The 26,231-nt window shown below is 41.4% G+C and overlaps 1 protein-coding gene across 1 annotated transcript; it reads right to left on the reverse strand.

Moving 5' to 3' along the window:
• Positions 1–2,703: 2,703 nt before the first annotated feature.
• On the reverse strand, positions 2,704–19,102 carry LOC117368620 (vomeronasal type-2 receptor 26-like). Its single transcript, XM_033962349.1, has 5 exons — positions 19,080–19,102; positions 17,383–17,671; positions 5,975–6,202; positions 3,938–4,064; positions 2,704–3,599 (listed from the first exon to the last, which is right to left on the reverse strand). Exons 1-5 carry the CDS (start codon positions 19,100–19,102, stop codon positions 2,704–2,706), a joined length of 1,563 nt encoding a protein of 520 aa, XP_033818240.1.
• Positions 19,103–26,231: the final 7,129 nt, after the last annotated feature.

Consider the following 26,231-nt stretch of genomic DNA (forward strand, 5'->3'; position numbering starts at 1 on the left):
AGAAATAAATTACATTACATTACTTCCCACACGTGGAGGGGCATTTTTGATGTGACATATAAATCTGATTTTTTTTACATTCTACAGAAAGTGTCCAAAACTCCAGTATGGAAAGTGACTGTTTACAAAAGCAGCCATTTCCCAGATCTGTTTGCTCTCGAGTGTCTAACTTTTTTTGAAGCATTTTTGAAAAAAATAATGTCCAAATGAAATACACACAAAAACAACCAATGGGACATAAAGGGGCCAGCATTCTTAGCAGACTGGCCACACACACATCCCAGCAGAACAGTGGAGCACTGAGTGAACTTCACAAAAAAAAATGTCCCAGGTATACATGAAGAGGGACATGGTACTACTCGAAAGGGTCCAGAGAAGAGCGACTAAGATGGTTAAGGGGCTGGAGGAGCTGCCGTACAGCGACAGATTAGAGAAACTGGGCCTCTTCTCCCTCGAACAGAGAGATTGAGAGGGGACATGATCGAAACATTCAAGATACTGAAGGGAATAGACTTAGTAGAGAAAGACAGGTTGTTCACCCTCTCCAAGGTAGAGAGAAGGAGATTGAAGGGTATAGTTAGAGGGGTACTATACAGGACAAAATGTCTTAAGTAAAGGACCTGGGGGGCCGCCGCAGGAGCGGACTGCTCGGCGCGATGGACCTATGGTCTGACTCGGCAGAGGCGATGCTTATGTTCTTATTTAGAATGGGTTACAGGTTAACATATTAAATTCAGTACAAGTTTTATCCTTTCTGTTTGTCTGTCTTGCCTGTTTAGATTGTAAGCTCTTTCGAGCAGAGACTGTTTTCTTATTCTTTGTGACTCTGTGTTGCGCTTCGTGTGTCTGGTAACGCTATAGAAATAATTAATAATTTGGCAGACAGTTTACAGGTTAGATTTGCCATAGTTACAATAAAAGTTTTCCGTACGTGACACTTACTGGTTCTGGTACCAATATAGATTTCTTTGTTGTCTATCAGTCAAGGGCAGGAGTTTAGATGAAGAAGGATGTTTTTATTGCTTTTCTAAAGTTTAGGAGTCCTTCAAGGGATTTAATCTGGGGTGGGGGCAGTCAATTCCAGTGGCTCGGTACGATACTGTTTCATGTACATCTTTGAAAGGGATTAGTGACCAATGGGGGAGTAAGGGGGCCATGCCTTCATCCCTCCAGTGGTCATAAGGTCAGTTTGGCCACCTTTTGTGCCACTTATTCATTATAGAAACAGGTCTGGCCTCAAACATTCAAATTTTACCCTGGACATTTTCTGCAATGTTCCAGTACTGAAAAAAAAAAAAAAAAAAAATCCACATTATACGTAAGTTCATTCTAATCCCACCCCCAACATGTGTCCTTCATAATTAGACCCACCAATGCCCCTCCCTCTGCTACACTCTATTTTTAAGTTGCATGACATCACATTAATTTATGCATAAACTACGCCCACATTCCCTTAGTCTCTTTGTGCAGTTAACATGGGGGGCAACACGGTCAGTTGCTGAACTGATTAAACCCCATTAAAGCAATTAAGTTAGGCAGCGGTAGAGCACCTACCGCCATCTAACTGAAGATGCCATTTAAAGACTATTGCCTCTAGGTTTGCAAGGTTGGAACTGAGTAAGTTCTGGGAGGAGAATGGATGTGGTCTGTACGCCACAGTTAGCTTACTTAATGTACTCTGTCACTTAGGACAGTCAGCGTGGGGGCACTTACCCCTAAATTTCATCAACTTGGGCAGACTGGATAGAGAATATGGTATTTGCCATCATTTTCTCTGGTTATTATTATTATTATTAGGTTCTTATATCCCGCCATACCCAAAGAGTTCTAGGCGGTTTACATTCGTTACATTAGGATCCGGTCTGAGCCCGGATTTACAAAAATTTTATCGGAATTGCAGGTAGCGCGGAAGGAGGCACAGGTTTATCATAGTTGGGTTAGAAGATAAAATGGAGGGAGTGGGAAACCAGGAGAGGGGGGGGAGAGGGAGGTGGGGGTGGGGGGGGTTGGAGTGTATGCGGGGAGTAAGGACTAAGGGTCTTGTTCGCGGAAGAGGTGTGTTTTGAGAAGTTTTCTGAAGTCTAGGTAGGTCGGGGCCTCTAGCATCATTTGGGCTAGCCAAGGGTTCAGCTTGGCCGCCTGGAAGGCGAAGGTTTTGTCGATGAATCTTTTGAGCTGGCATGATTTTATGGAGGGGAAGGTAAATAACTGGATTCTGCGGGATTTCTTGTTGGTGCAATACATATTGAAATGTGGGGAGAGGTATTTTGGTGAGAGACCAAATACTGTCTTGTAACAGATGCAGGCGAACTTGAACAGGACTCGGGATTCGAAGGGTAGCCAGTGCAGTTGGTGGTAGAAGGGGGTGATGTGTTCCCATTTGTTCAGGCCGAAAATGAGGCGGACAGCTGTGTTTTGAATCAGTTTTAGTCTTAGTCTATGCTTATCTTTCAAAACTTCACAGGGCTCTTAGACAGAAATAAATGCCAAATTGTTCCTAGATTCCAGCCCTTCTTTTAATTCCTGAGAAGTAATCGTTTAATCATGTGAATTTTTTACATATGCAAATTCAAACATATTTCTATTTTGCGTTCAATCAAATATAACAGTACCATGATACACCAAGTCTTTCCTCATCATAGGATTTACTGTTCTTCCTTTAAAAGAAAATGTTACTACTATCATTTTTAGGTCTTTAAATCATTACATTTTTGACAGGTACTTCTTGCTGTTTTTTTCAGGCCTCAGCAGAATAATGTAGCATTTAGGGAAAAAGATACAACCCAACAGTCCAGTGCTGGAGGCCAGAATAGCAAATATCTCCACCGCCACCATGTACTTGCCCTTGGTGCTCAGGTATGTTGGAATGAAGGAGATCCAGACGCTACAGAAGACCAGCATGCTGAAGGTGATATACTTGGCCTCATTGAAACTGTCAGGTAGATTTCTTGCTAGGAAAGCTATGATGAAGCTGACACCAGCCAGAAATCCCAGATAACCCAGAACACAGTAAAAAGCAATTACTGACCCTTCATTACATTCAATTAGTATTGTTCCAATTTCTGATCTCATATTAAGATATGCAAATGGAGGAGCAGTGAACAACCAGGAAAGACACAGAATGGTCTGAATAAGGGAACAGGAAAGGACGATAGAGTTAGAGACCCTGGAACCCATCCATTTCCGGAGCCTGCTTCCAGGCTTGGTGGCATGAAAGGCCATGACCACAGTGATCGTTTTTGCTAATACGGAGGACAGAGTGATGGAGAAAGTAATCCCAAAAATAGTCTGTCTGAGAATGCAGGTAACGTCCTTAGGGTACCCAATGAATACCAATGAGCAGAGAAAACAGAGCATGTGGGAGATGAGGAAAATGTAACTGAGGTCTCGGTTGTTGGCTCTCACTATAGGAGTGTCGCGGTAATAAATAAAGATTGCCAGGATGATAGCAGTGACCAGAAAGAAGAAAAGGCTGATTGAAGTCAAAGCTATCCCTAGAGGCTCTTCATAAGACAGGAAGATTATCACTTTTGGGATACAGGCATCTCTCTTCTGATTGGGCCATTGATATTCTCGGCATGTTGTACAGGTGTCCATATCTGAGAAGGAAGATTATTGTCTGATTATCTCACAAATACCATGGGATCTGTTTACTAAAGTGCACTGAAATATCCCAAGCCCGAAATGTCACCACTCAGCCAAGATGGAACACTCTAATTTTCATGCTATCATACTCTACTTTTCATGGTTACAAATAAAGTGGACACTACCAGCAAATACTTACCACAACCCACTGTAAAAATAGAATCATATTTTCCCCAATATAAATCCTACACTCTTCCATTGACTGATGAGATTCTCAACCCTTTTCTCATTTCCTGACGTCACCCGTATATGAGAATATGCTGCCTGCATATCCTGGAATAATATCACCTACCGATTTTATTGGAGACTTCTCCCTCTGCACACGAAATACAATCATAACAGCAGACGGGCTTTCCTTCCCTGGGTAATTTCCTGTAACCAGGATGGCATCTCGGGCTGCATCTGGGCTGTGGCGGTGTCTGAGGATTAAGAAAACAAATTAAGTAACTTCATTTGACATTGGATGGTTGTTTCTAAAATACAATGCTCCTTTTCTGATTACCAGCTTTAAGCATACCTCACCCTTGAAATTCCATTCATCGGGTAAATGTCTCTCGTCTGTACCCTTCTTCAAAGCTGTATTTAAGTACTAACACTACCAAATTTGTAAAGCACCATATTTGTTTGTCATTCCCTCCATTGTCTCCTGCCCTATCTACCTCTTCTTCCCTTTGTATTTCCCTATATCTGCAGCACCATTTTTGTCCAGTGTTTCTATCATAATTAGATTTGAGCTCTTTTGAGCAGGGACCCTGTCTTGTGTACATTAATATGCAGTGATGAATGCATCTGGTAGCACTATAGAAATAATAAGTAGCAGTGGTAGTTCCTGAGTTTACAGCTGTTCCAGTTTGATCTACAGCACTGGGCTGGGCAGAAGCATCAGAATTCTGACTCTCTCTCTTGCAGTTGCTGAAGAGGGCATGACCGAGTAGAGGGGAGGGAATGCAATAGAGAGTACAGGAAGTTGCCAGTTCCACATGCTACTTCCACTTAACAACCTCACAGAGCTACATTAAGAAACCAGGTCCTGAACTACAGAACAGGGTTCATAGACAACCCCGCGAAAGACAAAGGCGCGCGCTGACAACTGAGCGCAAGACGGAGGCGCGCGCTGAAGAAAATTACAGTTTTTAGGGGATCCGACGGGGGTTTTTGTTGGGGAGCCCCCCCAGCTTACTTAATAGAGATCGTGCCGGCGTTATGGGGGGTTTGGGGGGTTATAACCATCCACATTTTACTGTAAACTTAACTTTTTCTCTAAAAACAGGGAAAAAGTGAAGTTTTCAGTAAAATGTGGGGGGTTACAACCCCCCAAACCCCCACAATGCCCCCACAATGTGGCGCAATCTCTATTAAGTAAAGTGGGGGGGTTCCCCCCACACACATCCCTCCCCCCTGTCGGAGCCCTAAAAACAGTAATTTTCTGCGGCTCGCACCCCCGTGCTGCGCTCAATTATCTGGGCGCGCCTTTGTCCCGGCGCACTTTTGACCTGACACCACAGAACAGAGAGGGAATGGCTCAGTCAAGGTACATCAAGAAGGTCATGGTCCAGACAATCAGATAAAACTCTTGAGCACAGTCAAGCCAGGGAGGCCCAGGGGAAAGAGAGAAAACCATCACTACAGAGTTACCCCAACACTTGATTTTTCAAGCTATCGGAAACCTGGCTAAGGTAGGTCAAGCTTATACTTAAAATCTTATAGCAATCATTTTTCTTGAGGGCTGGCTGGAATCAGGCCAGGATTTATGTGGTACCGCTTTTAGACTTTACACACTTTTGACTTGGGGTGTGTTAAAAACAGGTCTAAATAAAGATTGCAACTGAATCTCAAGACACTTTACTTCTAAATGATCTTATCTGTGAGGGGACAAGCCTCAGCATATTTTATGATAATAAAGAGTCTTGCACTGGATGTGTCTGTGAATAATCAGGTTCAACCCTCATTCACACTATTACAATGTGATATATTATTCAAAGATTCAGTTACAAAGAGGTACCTGACCATGGTTTGATCAAACATTTCCTCATGCAACAGCTAATTTTCACTGTCTAGCTTTGCTTTTAGAGCAGGAGTTTCTGGGGCATGTTTACAGTATGGCAGAATAGCCAGTAAACTTGAACTTTCAGTTCTAACCTGCTAAGTTTTTGGCCACTCGGCCAGAAAACACAAAACATACACAGTTTACCTGAGAATATGTTGTTGATGGGGCTGAATCTACCAGCCAATGACTGGTAACCTTTATTTTGACCATTATATAATGAGATTCATGATACCTATGTGGATCAACTCCTCTCATCATGTCCTAATATCAATTAAATCTGACCTGGATGAATGAACTCTCCCACACGATCGCCTTCTCATCAATGGTGAAATCCTTCCCTGGGGGAGCGTAAGGATTATAATTTCCAAATATTTCATATTTCCATGTCCCATCAGACATAAAGAGCAAGTTCGCAATATCATATCCAGTGGCAAGGTCTCCATTCTCATCCATGAACATCTCTTCCTCCAGTCCATTCTTAAAGCGGAGGTTCCTCAGATAACGATGGAGCTAAAGAGTAAGGTGTAAATTTTCATCAGTACCAGGTTACAAAACAATTTATTTTCTTTATAATTATAGGGAGAATTAGTTTCAAAACCATTTCTATAGGTGCAGCAAGGCCTTTTTCCACCACATCTATAGGAAGGGAAAGTTGGTTAACTTTCTAGAATCGAAAGGGTTGCGGGAATTGGGCAACATGGCTTTATCAAAAACAAATCCTGTCAAATGAATCTGAATAAATTTTTTGACAGGGTGACTAAAGAACTGAATAAAATACATACGCTAGATGTAATCTACTTGGATCTCAACTAAGCTGACAGGGCATAATCTAGGACCCAAAGTGGTTAACTGGATTCAAAACTAGTTGACTGACAGGTGATAGAGGTTAATGGCAAATAGAATTCCAGTCAGTGTTGAATTTTTTGTGCCTCATATATGGAATCAAGTGAAGAAACATTTACAGCCATCATCTTACAGCCCTAGCGTCTTCAGCATTATCTTCTATGAGTCCTTCCATCTCCTTTATCATTTGTTTTGCTCATCTCTGTACCTTTTCTGTGGGAAGCGGAAACCCGAGGTACAACTATACGATGGGAGGGATATTATTGAATGAGAGTAACCAAGAAAGGGACTTGGGGATAATGGTGGACATGACAATGAAGCCAACGGCACAATGCGTAGCGGCCGCTAAGAAAGCAAATAGAATGCTAGGCATAATCAAGAAGGGTATTACAACAAGGACGAAAGAAGTTATCCTGCCATTGTATCGGGCGATGGTGCAACCGCATCTGGAATACTGCGTCCAATATTGGTCGCAGTACCTTAAGAAGGATATGGCATTACTCGGGAGGGTTCAGAGGAGAGCGACACGTTTGATAAAAGGGATGGAAAACCTCTCATACGCTGAGAGATTGGAGAAACTGGGTCTCTTTTCCCTGGAGAAGAGGAGACTTAGAGAGGATATGATAGAGACTTATAAGATCATGAAGGGCATAGAGAGAGTAGAGAGGGACCGATTCTTCAAACTTTCGAAAAATAAAAGAACAAGAGGACACTCGGAAAAGTTGAAAGGGGACAGATTCAAAACAAATGCTAGGAAGTTCTTCTTTACCCAACGTGTGGTGGACACCTGGAATGCGCTCCCAGAGGGCGTAATAGGGCAGAGTACAGTACAGGGGTTTAAGAAAGGATTGGACAATTTCCTGCTGGAAAAGGGGATAGAGGGGTATAAATAGAGGATTACTGCACAGGTCCTGGACCTGTTGGGCCGCCACATGAGCAGACTGCTGGGCATGATGGACCTCAGGTCTGACCCAGCGGAGGCATTGCTTATGTTCTTATGTTTGTTTGAGATGCAGTGACCAGAATCGTACACTGTACTAAAGGTGTGGTCTCATCATGGAACAATATAGAGGCATGATGATGTATTCTTTATTCCGTTTCAAGTTTACCACCTATTCTTGTAATGCTGTTTGAAGATGAGCCATCGTCTGACCCAGAGATGGATAAACCATTACGCAAAACTAAATGGTCACCTAGGGCAGCAGCTTCTGAGGGGTAGCAAAAAGTAGCAGCAATAAAAGCAGAACATAGATCGTATCAGCCTCAATAAGTCAAAAAATTCGATCACGTAACACCTCTCCTTAAGGAAGCGCATTGGCTTCCAGTGGCCCATAGAATAATTTACAAACTTAGTTTGCTTACTTTTAAAATCTCTTTTTTTTAAAACTCCGGCTTTCATTCATAAATTATTAATCCCCTACAAAGCTAATAGAACGCTAAGATCTTCCGAACAGCATTTATTAACGATTCCATCTCTTAAAATAATAAATACGCGTCGTCAGTTTATTTTTTCAGTTACTGCACCTCAAACCTGGAATTCTCTACCTAGTCATTTAAGGGAAGAAACTAACGTAGAAAAATTCAAATGTAAATTAAAAGCTTTCCTTTTTAATGATGCCTTCATAAATTAACTTGCTTTAATGTGACCCTTATAACATTCACGAGAATTTCTTAATTATTCTTTCAAGTCTCACTTTCAACTTTTATCATCTTTTACATTTTATCTTATTATTATTATTCTTTTTACCCTTTCCTTATGTGCCTTCCCTACATGTTTCTTCAACCTTTATTTAAATTGTAACTTCTTCCCCATCCTTTCCCTTTGTGTCTAGTTTTGTCAAATTTGTCATTAGCCTTGTTAGTTTTATTTATTGTGATATTGCTTTTATATTGTAATTTTATCATTATGTACATCGCTTTGAATTTAGATAAAGCGATTAATCAAATCTGTATTAAACTTGAAACTTGAAGTCAAAGAACTATTAGCACAAGGCTACTATATGGCTCCAACAAAGAGGAGGACGGATTGAGACATCTGGGCTTTACTTCCACTGCTCAATCTGTCCTTTTTCTGGAACCATATTCACAGAGTGGTGCTTAAAATATTTAGGTCATGCTTTGCTTCCAGATATGGCCTCCCCAAGCATCCAGAGAGTGAATTACAGGTATTTCAAGTGCTCTCCCATGCAGGAACCTAACCTTTATGTTCCCATAGACTCAATGTTTCATTATTCGTGATTTCACAGTTCACAAACATTTATGGGTACCATACTGTTTGAATAATGAGAGCAGACTGTACTTCAAGCCTGGCTGTCCATAGCCATGCATGCACATATGTGTATCACAGGGGTTCATTATCCCAGTCCTCAGGACACAGTAAGCTACTTGCGTTTTCAGGATATCCACAATAAATATGCATGAGAGAGATTTGCATAAAATGGAGGTAGTGTATGAAAATTTATCTCAAGCATATTCACTGAGGTATCCTGAAAGCCTGACTATCTGGGTGTGTTTCATGGATTCATGGATTGGGAACCACTGGTATATTGTGTTAATTCAAGTTAAATTTGTGGCATGTCCACCTAGTCTTGCCTAAAGGTTGGGCTGACCCTGATGGCAAGTGTACCAAAGTGCATACTCTTATTTGCAGGGAGAGCAGGCACACATGTACACACAAACCAAAATGTAGTTGTAAAAGCTTGAGTTGACTTTGACGGTTAAACCTGTGTACACCCAGTCAGACACACTTTAAAGGTACAAAAACTCTTTATTGATTCACAAACCTGAGCCTGTTACATCTTAGGCTCAAGGAAGGCAAAATAGTTTCTCATTTCAAGTTACTAGTCTGAACTCTGAGGACTTTCTTAAGAGATCAGACTCCACAGGTGACCCTTGTGGGGAGGAGTGCTGGTCTAGTGCTTAATCCTCAATAAGCCTGATTCTAAGAGAGAGGTTGTAGAGGCTCAGCATTAAAGATTTCTGGCAGGCCCACTCCTAGCTCATTTATTTATTTATTTATTTATAGTCTTAATTTATTGTCAATTATTCTACTTAGAACAATAGGAGAACTCTTCATATTTCATTATCTGCTAAAGAATCAAACACTAAATAAACATCCAATATAACCCTTAGATTAGCTAAGAAACAAACACTAAATAAAGCATATAATATAATCCTAAGGCTCTCTATACTAGTCTAATATATTCCTAGTAGCTAAATAATGTTTAATTAATTAATCAGCTCAATAATAAGATGCAGACAGTAGTCCAGCAGCGAGAAGGGTGGTATCCAGTCTTTTGCACTGAGTGTCACTTATATTATTTTCTCACAGTTGGCGAGAAGTTATATGTGTGTGCTCACTGCAAAGAGCTCCTAGCTCTCAGAGAACGAGTACATTCCTTTGAGGCTAGAGTGGCAGACTTGGAGAAGCTCAGGGAGACAGAGAAGTACATAGAGGAGACCTACAGGGATGTTGTAGAGAAGTCCCACCTCCAGTCTGGTAGCCCCTGTGCTGCCTTGGAGGAGATAGGTCTCCTAGAAGGAAAGCATCACTCTGGTGAAGTAGGAAATAATCCTGTAGCAAGGACCTGCCCACTAGGGGATGCTCTCACACAAAGGATGTGTCTCCAGTGGCCTCTGCCCAGGAGGGAAGGGCTAGGACAGCGGTTGTAGTTGGTGATTCAATTATTAGGCTAGAAAAAATAAGAATGTTTTAGACTATTCACCATGGAAGGTAACTTTAGCATTTGTTAGAGGAATTCTTTATTCAAAAGAAAAAGAAGAAGAAGTAGATAACTGGTCACTTGCCTGCCTGGTGGGAAGGTGGCAGACCACACAAATCACTTAGATAGGATTTTTTGATAGTGCTGGGAAGGAGCTTGCTGACTTGATACATGTAGGTAACAATGACATAGGAAAATGTGGGAGGGAGGTTCTGGAAGCCAAATTTAGGCTCTTAGGAAGCAAAATAAAATCCAGATCCTCCAGAGTAGCACTTTCAGAAATGCTCCCAGTTTCATGAACAGGACCCAAGAGGCAGGCAGAGCTCCGAAGTCTCAATGCGTGGTTGAGACGATGATGCAAGGAGGAGGGGTTTAGATTTATTAGGAACTGGGCAACCTTCTGGGACAGGGGGGAGTTTGTTCTGAAAGGATGGACTCCACCTTAACCGGGATAGAACCATGTTGCACTAAAGTTTAAAAAGGAAATAGAGCAGCTTTTAAACTGAGATGCAGGGGAAAGCTGACAGTCGCCCGGGAGCAGATGATTCAGTGTGAGGTATCCTTGATGGATACTATTGAAATATTAGGGAGTCCCAGTAGAGAGGTTTCAATAATGGTGAAAGAAAATCAGGAGGGTTTAAGAGGAAGGTAGAGTGAGCGATCCAAATTTTCCGTCTTCTCAGCAGTTTGTAGGTACAAAAAAAAAAATACAATTTGAAGTGTCTGTATATAAATGCTAGAAGCCTAAAAAATAAAATAGAAGAGTTAGAGTATATAGCATTGAATGATGAGGTAGATATAATAGGCATGGTGGAAGGAGGACTATCAATGGGACACTGTATTACCTGGGTACAAATTATATTGCAAGGATAGAGTAGATCAAATTGGAGGGGGGTTGCACTATAAGTTAAAGAGGGAACTGAATCAAATAAAATAAACATTCTGCATGACATAGATAGCAGTGTGGCATCCATATGGATAGAAATTCCATGCGTGAAGGGAATGAATATAAAGGTAGGGTTATACTACTGTCCCCCGGGACAAAATGAGCAGACAGATGAAGAAATGTTTTCAGAGATCAGGAAAGCTGGAGAATTGGGCAAAAGTATTATAATGGGTGATTTCAATTACACTAGATACAGAGTTACTTCCTATAGTGATGCAACGGCTAAGTTGGTGCATCACTATAGGAAGTAACTCTGTATCTAGTGTATTTATTTGATACTTCCAGCAGTATTTGTTTGGTGATTTCAATTACCAAAAATACTGGATGAGATAATCAATCACTCACTCACATACACACACAAAAGGTTATTCTTATGTTCTAGTTCTATTTCATAAGTCTTTAAATATCATGTGGGTTACAGAGCCCAATATACATAAGAACATAAGAATAGCCTTACTGGGTCAAACCAATGGTCCATCAAGCCCAGTAGCCCATACTCAAGGTGCCCATCCAGGTCACTAGTACATGGCAAAAACCCAAAGAGTAGCAACATTTAATGCTACTGATCCAGGGTGAGCAGTGGCTTCCCCCATGTTATGGTTAATGATTGCCAGCTCCAAACACCAGTTGCAACAGCTTACCTTAGCCAATTAGACAGCAACCATCTGGTCTTGATAGGGATGGAGAAGTGGTAGACCCTGATCGATTTTCAGAGGGTTCTGTTCATAAGGAGCTAGCTAAATTAAAGGTAAACAAAGCAATGGGGCTGGATAGTGTACATCCGAGAGTGCTGAAGGAACTTAGGGAAGTTCTGGTGGCTCCACTGACTGACCTTTTTAATGCTTCTCTAGAGTCAGAAATGGTGCTGAAGGACTGGAGAAGGGTGGAAGTGGTCCCTCTCCACAAAAGTAGAAGTACATAAGAACTGCTGCTGCTGGGTCAGACCAGTGGTCCATCGTGCCCAGCAGTCCGCTTATGCGGCAGCCCTTAGGTCAAAGACCAGTGCCCTAACTAAGACTAGCCTTAATTGTGTACGTTCTGGTTCAGCAGGATCTTATCTAACTTTGACTTGAATCCCTGGAGGGTGTGTTCCCCTATAACAGCCTCCGGAAGAGCTTTCCAATTTTCTACCACTCTCTGGGTGAAGAAGAACTTCCTTACATTTGTAAGTAAGGAAGAAGTAGGGAATTATAAGCCAGTAAGTCTGATTTCTGTTGAAAGCAAATTAATGGGAATGGTGAAGTTTCTGGAATCTGGTGGATTACTGGGCCAGAGGAAACATGGATTCACTAGTGATAGGTCTTGTCAGACAAATCTGATCAATTTCTTTGATTGGGTGACAAGAGAATTGGATAGAGGGAGTGTGCTAGATGTGCTGTATTTAGATTTTAGTAAAGCCTACACCAGTGTTCCACACAGATGTCTAATAAGTAAACTGAGTGCCCTCGGGATGGACCCCAAAGTGACGGGCTGGGTCAGGAACTGGTTGAGTGGAAGACAACAGAGAATATTGGTCAATGGAGATTGCTCTGAAGAAAGGGGTGTTACAGTGGTGTGCCTCAAGGTTCTGTTCTTGACCTGTTCATTTTAACATTTTTATAAGTGATAGTGTTGAAGGACTGTCAGGTAACATTTGCCTCTTTGTGGATGATACCGAAATCTGCATAGACATCCCAGATGTCTGTGAACTTGTGGGTAGCATTGTCTATAGAATCCCCAAAATATCTCGTTACCTAAGCAGGGAATATTTGTCAGCCTATCCTGGAAGTTGATATCCATTTCAGAAACCTTGAGCCAGGCAAGACGTCTCATTGCTACTGAAATAGCTGAGGGTCTGGAAGATAATTCAAAAGCATCATAAGCAATTCTTGCTAGATATCTTCCAGAACAAGGGATTCAGGAGGAGTGTAAGGTGTAGTGGTTAAAACTACACCCTGAGGTTGTAAGTTCAAACCATACTGCTCCTTGTGACCCTGGGTAAGTTACTTAATCCCCATATTGTCCCAGGTACATTAGACAGATTGTGAGCCCTCTGAGACAGACAGGAAAAAATGTAAACTATTCTGAGCTCCCTGGGGAGAACAGTATAGAAAAATTGAATAAATTAAAAAAAACAACACACCAAACAGCTCAAGAGATATAACAAAAATCCTGTAACTGTTGTGTAGGAAGGTATTTGTCAAAAGAAGAAAAGTTCTTAACCAGAATCTTGACATAGCAGGAAATAAAGAAATTGTAATTTAGAACCCTGTTAGCTAACATAGAGCTTTGGTATAGGCAATGGCCGAACTTGTCATAGTGTGTCCCTCCCTCCCTGGTGGCACTGAGGCGTGGATTCTGGATGGAGTAGATTGTTTCAAAGTTGACTCTACCACCAGGGACTGATGCTGCAGTTGTGGCTTATCAAACCCGGGGGAAGAAATGATTTTGTAGAAAGAGTCCAATTTTCTGGGAACCACAGAAATGGTTAAGGGGGTTTCACATTTATTATGAAGTCATCATAGTCCAAAACCACAAGATGTTCAGCACTGTGGGAGTATCAGCTTCTAATTTTACTGAGAGCTGTTTCCCCAACTGACAAATAAGGACTAAATACACTAAAGTCAGCGATCGTCGCCAAACACCCCTCTCCTCCTTCAGTGAAAGCTTCCCCTTCACAATGTGCCAAAGAATACCACTCTTTTTCTTTTGAATAAAGAATTCCTCTAACAAATTCTAAAGTTACCTTCCATGGCAAATAATCCAAAGCTTCCCAATTTTCTCTAGTCCTTGTGGTGCCATTTCCTGAGCCAGACATGATCATGTTATGAAGAGCGTGTGCCACGGCATACACCGCATTGTACACACTGTAGCTGTTCCCAAAGTGTGTGGTGTGACAGTGATAGCCGAATTCAACCTTTTCCAAATAGCTGAAGACCTTTGTAAAGTTGCAGGTTCTTTTGATATTCTTTGGGCATCGGTCATCACACAGGCCCAACCACCAATTCAAACCATGGGCATCATCATCAGTAAGCCAGATAGGCTTCATCTTATGGATATATTTTAAAAAGTTTGGCATATCCCTCCTATGTGTTGTGAAGATCAAAGAGTTGTTCTTTAAATGGTTGACAGATATACGGGTAATGTCTCTACTTAGCTCTATCTTATCTATAGAAATTAAAACCTTGCCAGGTATAGTTAAAGGCAAATATTTTATATTTTCATGTGTTTTAAAAGCAAAGTTTTCATTAAAGTACAGAATGATCACAGCAGATGATTCTTTAATTAGTGTCTTGATTTGATCTAGTTGAATATTTGGGATTCTACGGTGGTGAAGGATGGTTTTATGGAATTCAATGCAGCCACCGCTCCGCTCAATCCCTTCCCTCAGGATCTGAACAGCCTTCACAGTGCGGTCATCATCAGGTGAAATGATACCGACCCAGTTCCAGCCGAAATGCTTTAGAAGCTTGCCTATCCCAGCACAGAGGTGCATCTCATTGGGGACAGTCCGGTAGAAATAAGGAAACCTCTTGACGTCACTCATATAAAGACTCTGTGAGGTGTAGCTGATCTGTTGAGAAAAAATAATGAACACGTCATCATCTATGTCAGTGTGAGAGAAGAGTTTTTAAATCACACAGGCCACAGACTTTGATGTCACATAGTGTGCAGGTGGGCGTTCAATTGGGCGGAGTCTTGATGGAGTGTGGGTGGGTTTGCACACTTATACACATAACTTTATACATTACAAAATTGAGTGCATATCTCCAGGATGTCCACATATGCATTTCCACCAGCTCTATGACTGGCTGAAGTACTTAAGTCTAAGCCCTACCCATGAACCTATCTGCTTACACTAGTAGTCTGTAAGGAAAGAGTACAGTCAGTTGCATAGCGAGGAAGAAAGGCACCCGGGGTGCTGGTGCCTTTCCCCTGCCCTCTTCTTTATCACCACCTCCACATACTGCTTCCCTGTCCCCTCCTGACATGTGTGTGCTGCTTCCCTTCCCCATATCTCTGTAACATTTGTAGCATGATCAACAACCCCCAAGCTGCTGTCATGCCAGTATTGGCTTTCCCTCTGACATCACTTCCTAGGCATGGGTCCAGGAAGTGATGTCAGAGGAAGAGCTGATGCTGGGCAACAGCAGCTTGGGGGGTGCTGCTCAAACTAGGAACTTTAGAGAGGTACGGGAGAAGGGAAGTGTTTAAGTTCAATTTATTTATTTAATATACCGCAAATATAAAACCAAAAGGTAAATCTAAGTGCTTTGCAATAAAAAATTAAAGTAAACAATGTAAAAATTAAATAGGGTAGGAAACAAACAAAAAAAAAAAATCAAAAGGTGAAAGAATATACATCTTTCCAGATGTTTCAAAATGGACTCAAGTCAGGAGAAAGGAATTTTTAGCTTATCGTGATAAAGTTCTTTCCTTAGGAGCTATATGTCAGTTGAGATTCCCATGTAAATGTTTTATTTCCTATCAAGATGTTAGATACATATTTTATGATCCAGTTCAGCTCCAATTTTTTTTTTTGAAGGAAAAGGGATTTCATTTGCTGTCCAAGGAAATCTGGCATAAGAAGCTCAATTTCAACTGATAGTATTTTTTTTTTCTTCTTGTGTTTTTCCTTTCCCTAGAGGATTAGCATCTTTGTCCCTCAGCCAGATTGAGGACTATACGGTGTACTTATTTTCCTTGACAGATATTTCAATATCCAATGAAGAAATTGGTTGTATTTCATTTTGTTTCTTTTCAAAGTTTGTGCTTTGTATTTAATTTGAAACTTAAAAAAAAAAAAAATACAGGACATGAGGAAAGAGAGAATCAGCAGATTACAATAAATATAAAAAGGTTGGGGAAAGGGATGAAGAACATGGTAGGAGAGGAAACAGAAAATTCAGTTCTGCCCACACTAATTTCATAAAGCCAGGGAAAAGTTGCCATCAAAAGGAAGTAAAATTAAGAGCAGAAGGCCAAGGAGAAGTAGAATGCCTTTTATTGTGCTTGAAGGTCGCAAATGATTTTTCTGAACGGAGATAAAAAAGCAAAGAATTCCAGAGAGTAGGAGCCATGACAGAAAATGAAGAATTCCTATGGAAATCAAGGCAAAGTTGTCAGAATGAAGGAATGACTAATTACTGCTGTTGAGAAGAGCATAGGGTTCTTTGTGGCACGTTTGGAACCAGACCATACCATATCCCGCAAATGTCGACTAGGAAATCATTGCGGCTTACATAATATTAAAAATGATACAGAGGTATTGACTTCATACACAGATGCGTTTTCAGTGCCTTCATGAATTGGAAGTATGTGGTAAGTCGTTGTAAGCCGCTTGAGCGTTCGTTCCAGACTTTGGGTCCCTGGAATTCAAAGGTGGTCGCAAAGAGAGCTTTTCTCCAAACCTGGCATGGGGAGGGGAGAGGCAGCTTCCAGCACTGAATTGTCCTCGAGTCGTTGAAAGACTGTAAGACCGGGATAGCAGAAGTGAGCCCAGCTGAGTTTTCTCCATATATGACTTCATGAACCATACACGCATTTTTGAACTGAACCCTGCATTTGACTGGTAGCCAGTTTAATTCATTAAGTAGTGGACTTGCCCTCTCATATTTGGTTATCCGCAGGATAAACCTTGCTGCCGTGTTTTGGAGTGCCTGCAGTTTCTTAAGGTCTTTCTCTGCGATGCAGCAGTAGAGGGAGTTACAGTAATCCAAGTAAGGGAGGAGGACTGCTTGGGCCATTGTCCTGAAGTTTTTCAGGCTTAGGGCTGATCTGATTGTTCTCAGCTGTCTTAATTGAAAGAAGACTTTCTTTTATTTATTTATTTAATTTGATTTCTATTCCGTTCTCCCGGGGGCTTAGAACGGGTTACAATTGACATTCACAAAAAAATTACAGGATAAAGGCATTCCTAGAAGAAATAGGAGAGTGATAAAAGGAGAGAGAGGAAGGGAGGGGGAGCACGAGAAGGCAGGGAGTCGGAGGTGGGAAAGGGCAGGAGGATGAGGGAAAGAGGAGGAGAGCAGTGAGGAGGCTGATCGTTAGCACTGTTCAGGTGAAGAGATAGGTCTTCAGCATTTTCTGGAAGGTCATCAGCGAGACTTGAGATCTTATCTTGGCGGAGGATGGGTGATGGTGTGTAGGGATATTGGGTGAGAGGTAGGGTATAAAGTAAGATTAAGAATCACTCTGACCTGTGGGTAGTGGTATATTTGGAACATATTGTAGAATTGATTTGATTCCTCAGCTGGAAAGTTTTCAATGAGGGCAGCCAGTGGGCGAGATGAATTGCATTTGAAATTTACGATGGAGAACCGACCTATCAAAATATTTAATGCTGCAGGAATGATACTGTTTGCAACCATGACATGCTCTTGAAGGTGGAGCCCCAGTGTGATGTTGGGTAAGAGCTTTGAGCTGTTATTAATTTCTTCCACCGCAAACAGGAAGGCCAAGAAGTTAAAGGTATTTTCTGGAAAATAACTGTAATAACATGAAGAGAATAATTTTATTACAACGGGGCACCTAGAAACATTTGCAAAAATTCACTTATTTTAAATCTATTTTATAAATGTAACATAGATGCTGATTATAGCCATATAAAATAGCCTTTCAGAACTAGCCTAATAGATTTGAGTATGTACTGTATCCATGTAGCTGCAAGTGTACCCCAGCCCCACCCAAAAGTTACAGGGGCAATTCCTACTTTCTGGAAAGTGCAGGAAATTATGAGACCACATCCAACACTCTTCCTAGTAACTAGTCATGTAGTACAATAGAAAACATAAGAACATAAGAACTGCCATCTCCGGATCAGACCTTCGGTCCATCAAGTCCGGCGATCCGCACACGCGGAGGCCCTGCCAGGTGTACACCTGGCGTAATTTATAGTCCACCATATCTTTATATGCCTCTCTTAAGGAGATATGCATCTAATTTGTTCTTGAAGCCAAGGACGGTCGATTCCGCAATAATTTCCTCTGGGAGGGCATTCCAGGCGTCAACCACTCTCTGAGTGAAGCAGAACCTCCTGACATTAGTCCTGAACCTGTCCCCCCTTAGCTTCATTACATGTCCTCTAGTCCGTGTCAAATTGGACAATGTAAATAATCTTCTCTGCTCTATTTTGTCGATTCCTTTCAGTATTTTGAAGGTCTCGATCATATCCCCACGCAGTCTCCTTTTCTCAAGGGAGAGAAGGTGAATGGTATAAAAACAAAACTTACATAGAGCGAGAGTTGGGTGTGATTGTATGTGATTGTATGTGATGATCTTAAAGTGGACAAGCAGGCTGAAAAGGTGACCGTGAAAGCTAGAAGGATGCTACGGTGCATATGAAGAGATATGGCCAGGAGGAAAAAGGAGGTATTAGTGCCCCTGGATTAGACTCTGGTGAGACCTCATTTAGAATATTGTGTATAATTCTGGAAGCTGCACCTTCAAAAAGATTTAAAAAGGATAGAGTCGGTCCAGAGGAAGGCTACTAAAATGGTATATGGTCTTTGTCATAAGGCATATGGGGACAGACTTCAATTTCTCAATCTGTATACTTTGGAGGAAAGGTGGAAGAGGGGAGATATGATAGAGATGTTTAAATATCTATGTGGCATAAATGTGCATGAGTCAAGTCTCTTTCATTTGAAAAGAAGCTCTGGAATGAGAGGGCAAAGGATGAAGTTGAAAGGTGAGAGGCTCCAGAGTAATATAAGGAAATACTTTTTTACAGAAAGGGTGGTAAGATGTGTAGAACAGTCTCCCGGAATAAGTGGTGGAGACAAAGAATGTGCCTGAATTCATGAAAGCCTGGGATAGGCGATCTCTTAGAGAGAGGAAGAGATAATGGTTACTGCGGATGGGCCATTTGGCCTTTATCTTCCATCATGTTTCTTACTTTTCACAGTCAAACTTTACCATTTTAAGCTCACACACACAGAGTAGACATAACCGTTCCTCCTTCCATAAGATCTTCAGTTGCTCTCCCAACTGCCACTACTTGTTCCAGCCAATCGGCTTCATGCATTGACATCCTATGCAAAGGCCTGCACATTTATGAAATTATCTTTGCTGTTAAGTTAAGTCTTTTAAAGTTAAGTCTTTTAAAGACTGTCAGGTTTTTCCTGCCTCGGTCCAGCTATAACATATATTTAGGACTTAAAAAAGTAGAGCTTTCTTCTTCAGAAGTGATGAATCTATAAACCCAAATGTTTTTGCCTCCCAGCTTAGGGGAACACAAATATCCGCTATACTTGGACTCAGCAGAGGCACAGCAGCATTTCACTTACCCAAAAGCTCTTTGGGTGGATATTCAGAACAACTCTTTCCTGGTTAAATCATGGGGAACTGGTCATCCCCATTTTTTTTTCCACATCAAAGAGCAAAAAAAAAACTTTGACAAAGAAAATACAATTAACATAATGAAGATTATATTAAAAAAAAAAAAGTCTCTCGGTAGAGGTGGTGGAGACAGAGACCGTGTCTGAATTCAAGAAGGCATGGGATAGGCAAGTGGGATCTCTTTGAGAGAAGAAGATATAATGGTTTCTGCAGATGGGCCATTTGGCCTTTATTTGCCATCATGCTTCTATGTTTCTTACTTTTCACAGACAAACTTTACCATTTTAAGCTCACACACAGAGCAGACATAACCGTTCCTCCTTCCATAAGATTTTCAGTTGCTCTCCCAACTGCCACTACTTGTTCCAGCCAATCGGCTTCATGCATTGACATCCTATGCAAAGGCCTGCACATTTATGAAATTATCTTTGCTGGATAATAGAAAGTTAAGTCTTTTAAAGACTGTCAGGTTTTTCCTGCCTCGGTCCAGCTATAACATATATATAGGACTTAAAAAAAGTAGAGCTTTCTTCTTCAGAAGTGATGAATCTATAAACCCAAATGTTTTTGCCTCCCAACTTAGGGGAACACAAATATCCGCTATACTTGGACTCAGCAGAGGCACAGCAGCATTTCACTTACCCAAAACCTCTTTGGGTGGATATTCAGAACAACTCTTTCCTGGTTAAATCATGGGGAACTGGTCATCCCCATTTTTTTTTTCCACATCAAAGAGCAAAAAAAAACTTTGACAAAGAAAATACAATTAACATAATGAAGATTATATAAAAAAAAAAAAAAAGAAAAGAAAAGAAGGTGAGAAAAAGAAATACAATCCCATTCTCACCTAATATTACTATGACCATAGTCCACAAATAGAAGAGAAAATAAAAACCCATACCCAATCAAGGGAAGTTGAATAAAGAAATATACAAAGAAACTAACAGAGTAACTTTAATTAATTAAGCCTGAATAGCGAATGTCATGGTTGGGTCTGGGGCTCATAAGACCGCTTTGCCGTCCAAGAAATATTGCAATTGGTCTGGATCATGAAAAATATACGTATTTGCCTGTTAAGTAATGCAACATTTACAAGGAAAACGAAGTTGGAAGGTAGCTCCCAAACTTAAAACTGACTGACGATAAGTCAAGGTTTCAAGGTTCAAGGTTTTATTAAAATTTGATTTAATCGCTTATCTAATTTCTAAGTGAGTTTACAATATATATATAAAAAAGAGCATGAACATAATAAAAATGCCATTAACAATACCATTAATACTTACAAAAAATAAAAATAAAAAAATTACAAAAAACTATCAACTAATAATTGGCATATTAAAAAGGAATAAATGAGATAGACAAACGGGAGACAAAAGGAAATAGGCTTAGAAATACAATATGGATAGGAACGAAAGACAAATAAGGAAAAAAAAAAACAAAAGGACAGGGCTCGTTGCTGCTTAATTTCTTATGGGAGTTAAAAAGGTTACTGCAAAATTTAAATCAAATGTTAAAAGGTTCTTTAAATAAATGACTCTTGAGTAGGCTTTTGAAACATTCGAGATTAGTTTCTTCTCTAACAAGAGCTGGTAGGGTATTCCAAAGTTGAGGGGCGACGACTGAGAAAATGGCATGCCTTTTGGTTCCTATTATATGAAAGGAGGGGACCGTCAAGAATTTCTTCTGCCTATGCTGCGTCCACTTTGAAACATCCGGAAAAATGGCAATCTTATGACCATAGAATTCGACAGCTTCTTTGTCTTGCAGAAAGACAAAAGTCACTAACAAAGTAGCCCTTGAGGAAATTTCAATTTGTGAGGAGTCTAATACTCCGGTATGATCCAAGTCTCCGGATTGTGAAGTTACTTTATCTTTTTCTTCTTTTAATAGATTTAGATGATACAATTTTTGTAATTTAAGGGTAATTTAAGACTGATGACAGGAAAAACTGGAAAAGTTCTTTAGGAGATTGCAGTCTGGAAACTGGAAAATTAAGCAATCGCAAATTCAAATTTCTATTAGCGTTTTCCAAATTTTGCATTTTCCTCATTAACACATTTTTGTCCTTTAATTGAAGATTAGAGGAAACTCTTAAATCTGAGACCCACTTCTCAACTTGATCTATTCTACCAGCCTGGCGCTGAATCTTTTCTTCACAAGTTTTAAGTTGTAATGCAGTATTTTGTGTTGTGGCAATAAAGTGGGAGCATACCTGATGAAGGCTTTCCATAGCTCCCCACAATGCCTCCATGTCCACCACCGCCAGTTTAATCAGAGGTCTCAAAGGGAGAATAGGAGACACTAAGCCAGTAGAAATTGGCACCGAAGATCCTTGTGCTCCAGTTTCTTCACTCATCTCTCCCCAAGAGCTTCCTCCTTCAAATGTTGCTTGCTGGTACTGCAGCTGGGATCGAATCACCTCCGGGGTCAGGGGTGAAACCAGTTAGTTCTAACGGAGGGGAAAAATCTGGCGCTTCCTGTTGGGCTGTTGGTGCCCCTGATGTTGTCCCGGGACAGGGAGGAGGGCCAGGCCCAGTCGGGCTCAGCGAAACATCGCTGTCTAAGTCCGAGGCCAATCCACCTCGGACCGCAGATATGCCTGTTCCAAAAGGGACAGCGAAAGATGTAATGGCTGTCTGGCGCATCAACTAAGAAGCAGAGGAGGCAGGAAGATCACTCCTCTGTTTTCCCCTGCGTTTAGGCATTTTCAGAAGAACCACTGCAAATAGAAGGTATGTTGGACTTGAAGCTGAAAAGAGGGGGGAAAAAAAAAAATGCCGATAGGGCAGAAGCACGTCCTATTCTGTCGCCATCTTGTTTTTTTTTTCTCTCTCCCCCACTTTATCTCCAGATTTTCAGCAATACTTAAATAGTGCCAGGGTAATCCAAGTGTGCATCTGGGATGGTAGAGCCATTTCCTTGTTTAGGAGAGATATTCAATCCTCTAATTGATTAACTCCCCTCCCCATTTTACAAAATCAGGATAGCAGATTTTAGCTGAATGATCTGCGCTGCTCCAGACGCTCAGAGAGTTCCTAGGAGATTCAGGAGCAGCGCGGAGCATTCGGGCGTGCCAGTCTGTGTGAAAAAAAATGCTATCGTGCTTTTGTACAAAGGGGGATAAATGCCCAGCCAAATTTAAGACAGCAAAAAAGCAATCCTAATTTATCTGAGCACTTATCTGGGTGCCTGTCTCAATATCACTGGAACCCAAATAAGTTCCAGTAGCCAGCCAAACCTGAAAATTCCATGTTATTGCCCAGATTTTTCCTGACTTTGAATATCTGCGTCTTATTTTACTGGCAATGGTCAGCATTTAAGGAACCGCAGAGCGCTGCCAGATCAATACTTATCCAGCAGGGGTCTATGCTGGGACAGCAGCTTTTTAACATATTTATCAATGATCTAGAGATGGGGATAACTAGTGAGGCAATTAAATTTGCTGATGATAAAAAGTTTTTCCAAACATGTTAAATCTCAAGAGAGTTGTGCATAATTGCAATAGAACCTCGCGAGCCTAGGAGACTGGGCGTCAAAATGGGAGATGAGGTTTAATATGAGGCATGTGGGAAAGAGGAACCCCCCAGGAAAGGGATCTAGGTGTCATCATTGAGGATACATTGAAACCATCAAAATATCACTTAGGCAAGTGTGCACATCAGTTGCAATTTACCTTGGACTGGTGCTCAGTTATACAACTGTCCATTATGTGAGAAAACACCTGTTTGCACATTTTGAACAGTGGCCAAAAGACTGGGCCTATGCAAAGTTTAAGGTGGATGAAATGAAGACGCAACTTAGCACTTTAAATGGGAACATTCAACCCTGAAACGTAATTTCAAATTCTATAACATCTCATAGAATAGAGACAGGAAAATGTAACCTCTCCAGAAAGTACAAAGACAAAAGATTCCTCATACAGGTTCAAGATACGTCAGTTACAATGAAACTCATAAGTGTGTCTCAGAGAGAAGAAAAGACACAATGATACTTACTCAGATTTTTCAATAAGATTGATATCAAGGGGTTTAATAAGATAACCACCAAACTCTTGAATGAATCCCCCAAATATAATGTCCCCATGGCTAGAGTAGGAGCCACCTTTTAAGGAAATCATAGATAGTGGTAAACATTGACACTCGATGGTCTTCCAGATATTAGCGTAAAGTGTTAATAGAATCAGCAGAGGATGAGCTCCCATCTTTCAAGGTGAGAAACAGCTGCTCTTCCAGCTCTATGACCTTGGTTAGTTTCTTGGTGCACTGAAGCTGTCAAGGTCCTCGTGACTTCCAACCTTTTGAATCTTTGTATAATGAGTTTAAAACACTCACGTTCTTCTATGTAACACGCTAACCAATCAGTTTCAGACTGGACACAAGAAGACCATTTGGACAGAAATCTCATTACAGATGACCACAGAAGGCTTCTGCCGATAATGATGTGGACTCTTATCTGAGCGATTATCCAGCAGTTATGTGAACACCCTGTGATCTTTATAAGACTCTGCTCCTGAAAGGGTCAGGCTCAAGGGATATAGCCCCTGCTCCGTGCAGTTAATATTAGATATAATGTGTTTTTATAAATATGACTTTACAGAAGCTTTGCCTTCATTAAATGTAAGGCAAATGTTAATTTGAAAGGAGTTTGGTGAGGAGTGTAATCATACCAATCAGAGGAATTATTTAGTTTATAATCAATAGAAAATAAAGTAAATAAAAACCCATATGGCTTTTAATCACCATCTTCCAGATATAGCATGCCCTGTAGGACAGGTCAGAGGCCGCTGTATACAGAATCATATCTTCAGTCTTAAGAGTTATTTGGTCTCTGGTATATAAGACCAGTATATAGGGAATTTATACTATATTGAAAAGGAAATTGTGCTTTGCTTTACTTCTTTTAGATTTAATCAAAATATTACTAAATAAGAACATAAGAAGTTGCCTCCGCTGAGGCAGACCATAGGTCCATCCTGCTCAGCGGTCCGCACCCGCGGCGGCCCATCAGACCCATTGCCTGAGCAATGGTCTATACCTATCTATACCCCCCAATCCCTTTTTCTTCTAGGAATCTATCCAAACCTTCTTTGAAACCATTTAATGTTTTCTTGTCTACAACAGCCTCTGGAAGCGCGTTCCATGTATCTACCACCCTCTGAGTGAAAAAGAACTTCCTAGCGTTTGTTCTAAACCTGTCCCCTTTCAATTTCCCCCAATGCCCCCTTGTGCTTGTGGTGCCCCTTAATTTGAAAAATCTGCCCCTGTCTATTTTTTCTATGCCCTTCAGGATCTTGAAGGTTTCTATCATGTCTCCTCTAAGTCTTCGCTTCTCCAGGGAGAAAAGTCCCAACTGCTTCAATCTGTCGGTGTATGGGAGATTTTCCATTCCCTTTATCAGTTTGGTTGCTCTTCTTTGTACTCCCTCAAGTACCGCCATGTCTTTCTTGAGGTACGGCGACCAGTACTGGACACAGTACTCCAGATGCGGCCGTACCATTGCACGATACAGCGGCATGATGACTTCCTTCGTCCTGGTCGTAATACCCTTCTTAATGATACCCAGCATTCTGTTTGCTTTCCTAGAGGCTGTGGCGCATTGCGCCGATGCCTTCAGTGTTGCGTCTACCATCACTCCCAGGTCTCTCTCCAGGTTACTAACCCCTAGTGGTGTTCCCCCCATTTTGTATGTGAACATCGGGTTCTTTTTCCCGTGCATGACCTTGCATTTCCCCACGTTGAAGCTCATCTGCCACTTTTCGGCCCACTTTTCCAGCTGCGTTAGATCCTTTTGGAGATCCTCGCAGTCTTCCTTGGTTTGAGCCCTGCTGTATAGTTTGGTGTCATCTGCAAATTTAATGACTTCACACTTAGTTCCCGCCTCTAGATCATTTATGTAGATATTGAACAAGAGCGGTCCCAGCACCGACCCTTGCGGAACTCCGCTCGTGACCCCTTTCCAGTCTGAGTAGTGTCCCTTTACGCCAACCCTCTGCTTCCTGTTTGCCAGCCAGTTTTTGATCCATCGGTGGACCTCCCCTTGTACCCCGTGGTTCCATATCTTTTTAAGCAGTCTCTCGTGTGGCACTTTGTCGAAGGCTTTTTGGAAGTCAAGGTAAATGATGTCTATAGATTCCCCTTTATCCACCTGGCTGTTCACTCCCTCAAAGAAGTACAATAAGTTTGTGAGGCATGACCTACCCTTACAGAAGCCATGTTGACTCGGTTTTAGCTGCCCATTTTTTTCGATGTGTTCACAGATGCTGTCTTTAATCAGTGCCTCCATCATCTTTCCTGGGACTGAGGTCAGGCTCACCGGCCTGTAGTTTCCCGGGTCCCCCCTTGCTCCCTTCTTGAAGATGGGCGTGACATTTGCTATTTTCCAATCCTCCGGGATCTCTCCGGTTTTTAAGGATAGGTTGCATATCTGTCGAAGTGGCTCCGCTATTACGTCTTTTAGTTCCTTGAGTACCCTTGGGTGAATGCCATCCGGACCCGGCGATTTGTCGCTCTTTAGTCTGTCAATCTGCTTGAGAACATCCTCTTGGCTTACCTCTAAATAGACCAGCTTATCGTCTTGGTCTCCTATTACGATCTCCTCGGGTTCTGGAATGGTGGTTATATTCTCCATCGTGAAGACTGACGTGAAGAACTCATTTAACCTGTCAGCTATCTCTTTCTCTTCTTTTACAACTCCCTTTCTGTCTCCATCG

The sequence above is a fragment of the Geotrypetes seraphini genome, chromosome 10, assembly GCF_902459505.1.
Source record: "Geotrypetes seraphini chromosome 10, aGeoSer1.1, whole genome shotgun sequence".
In the NCBI taxonomy this organism is placed as follows: domain Eukaryota; kingdom Metazoa; phylum Chordata; class Amphibia; order Gymnophiona; family Dermophiidae; genus Geotrypetes; species Geotrypetes seraphini.

Coding starts and splice junctions, on each gene's coding strand:
- LOC117368620 (XM_033962349.1), bottom strand. CDS start 19,102: ATGGTAAAGTTTGACTGTGAAAA. Junction 17,672..19,079: donor GTAAAGTTTGACTGTGAAAA/GTAAGAAACATG, acceptor ATGTTATTACAG/TTATTTTCCAGAAAATACCT. Junction 3,600..3,937: donor AGAAGTCTCCAATAAAATCG/GTAGGTGATATT, acceptor CTTCCTTCTCAG/ATATGGACACCTGTACAACA.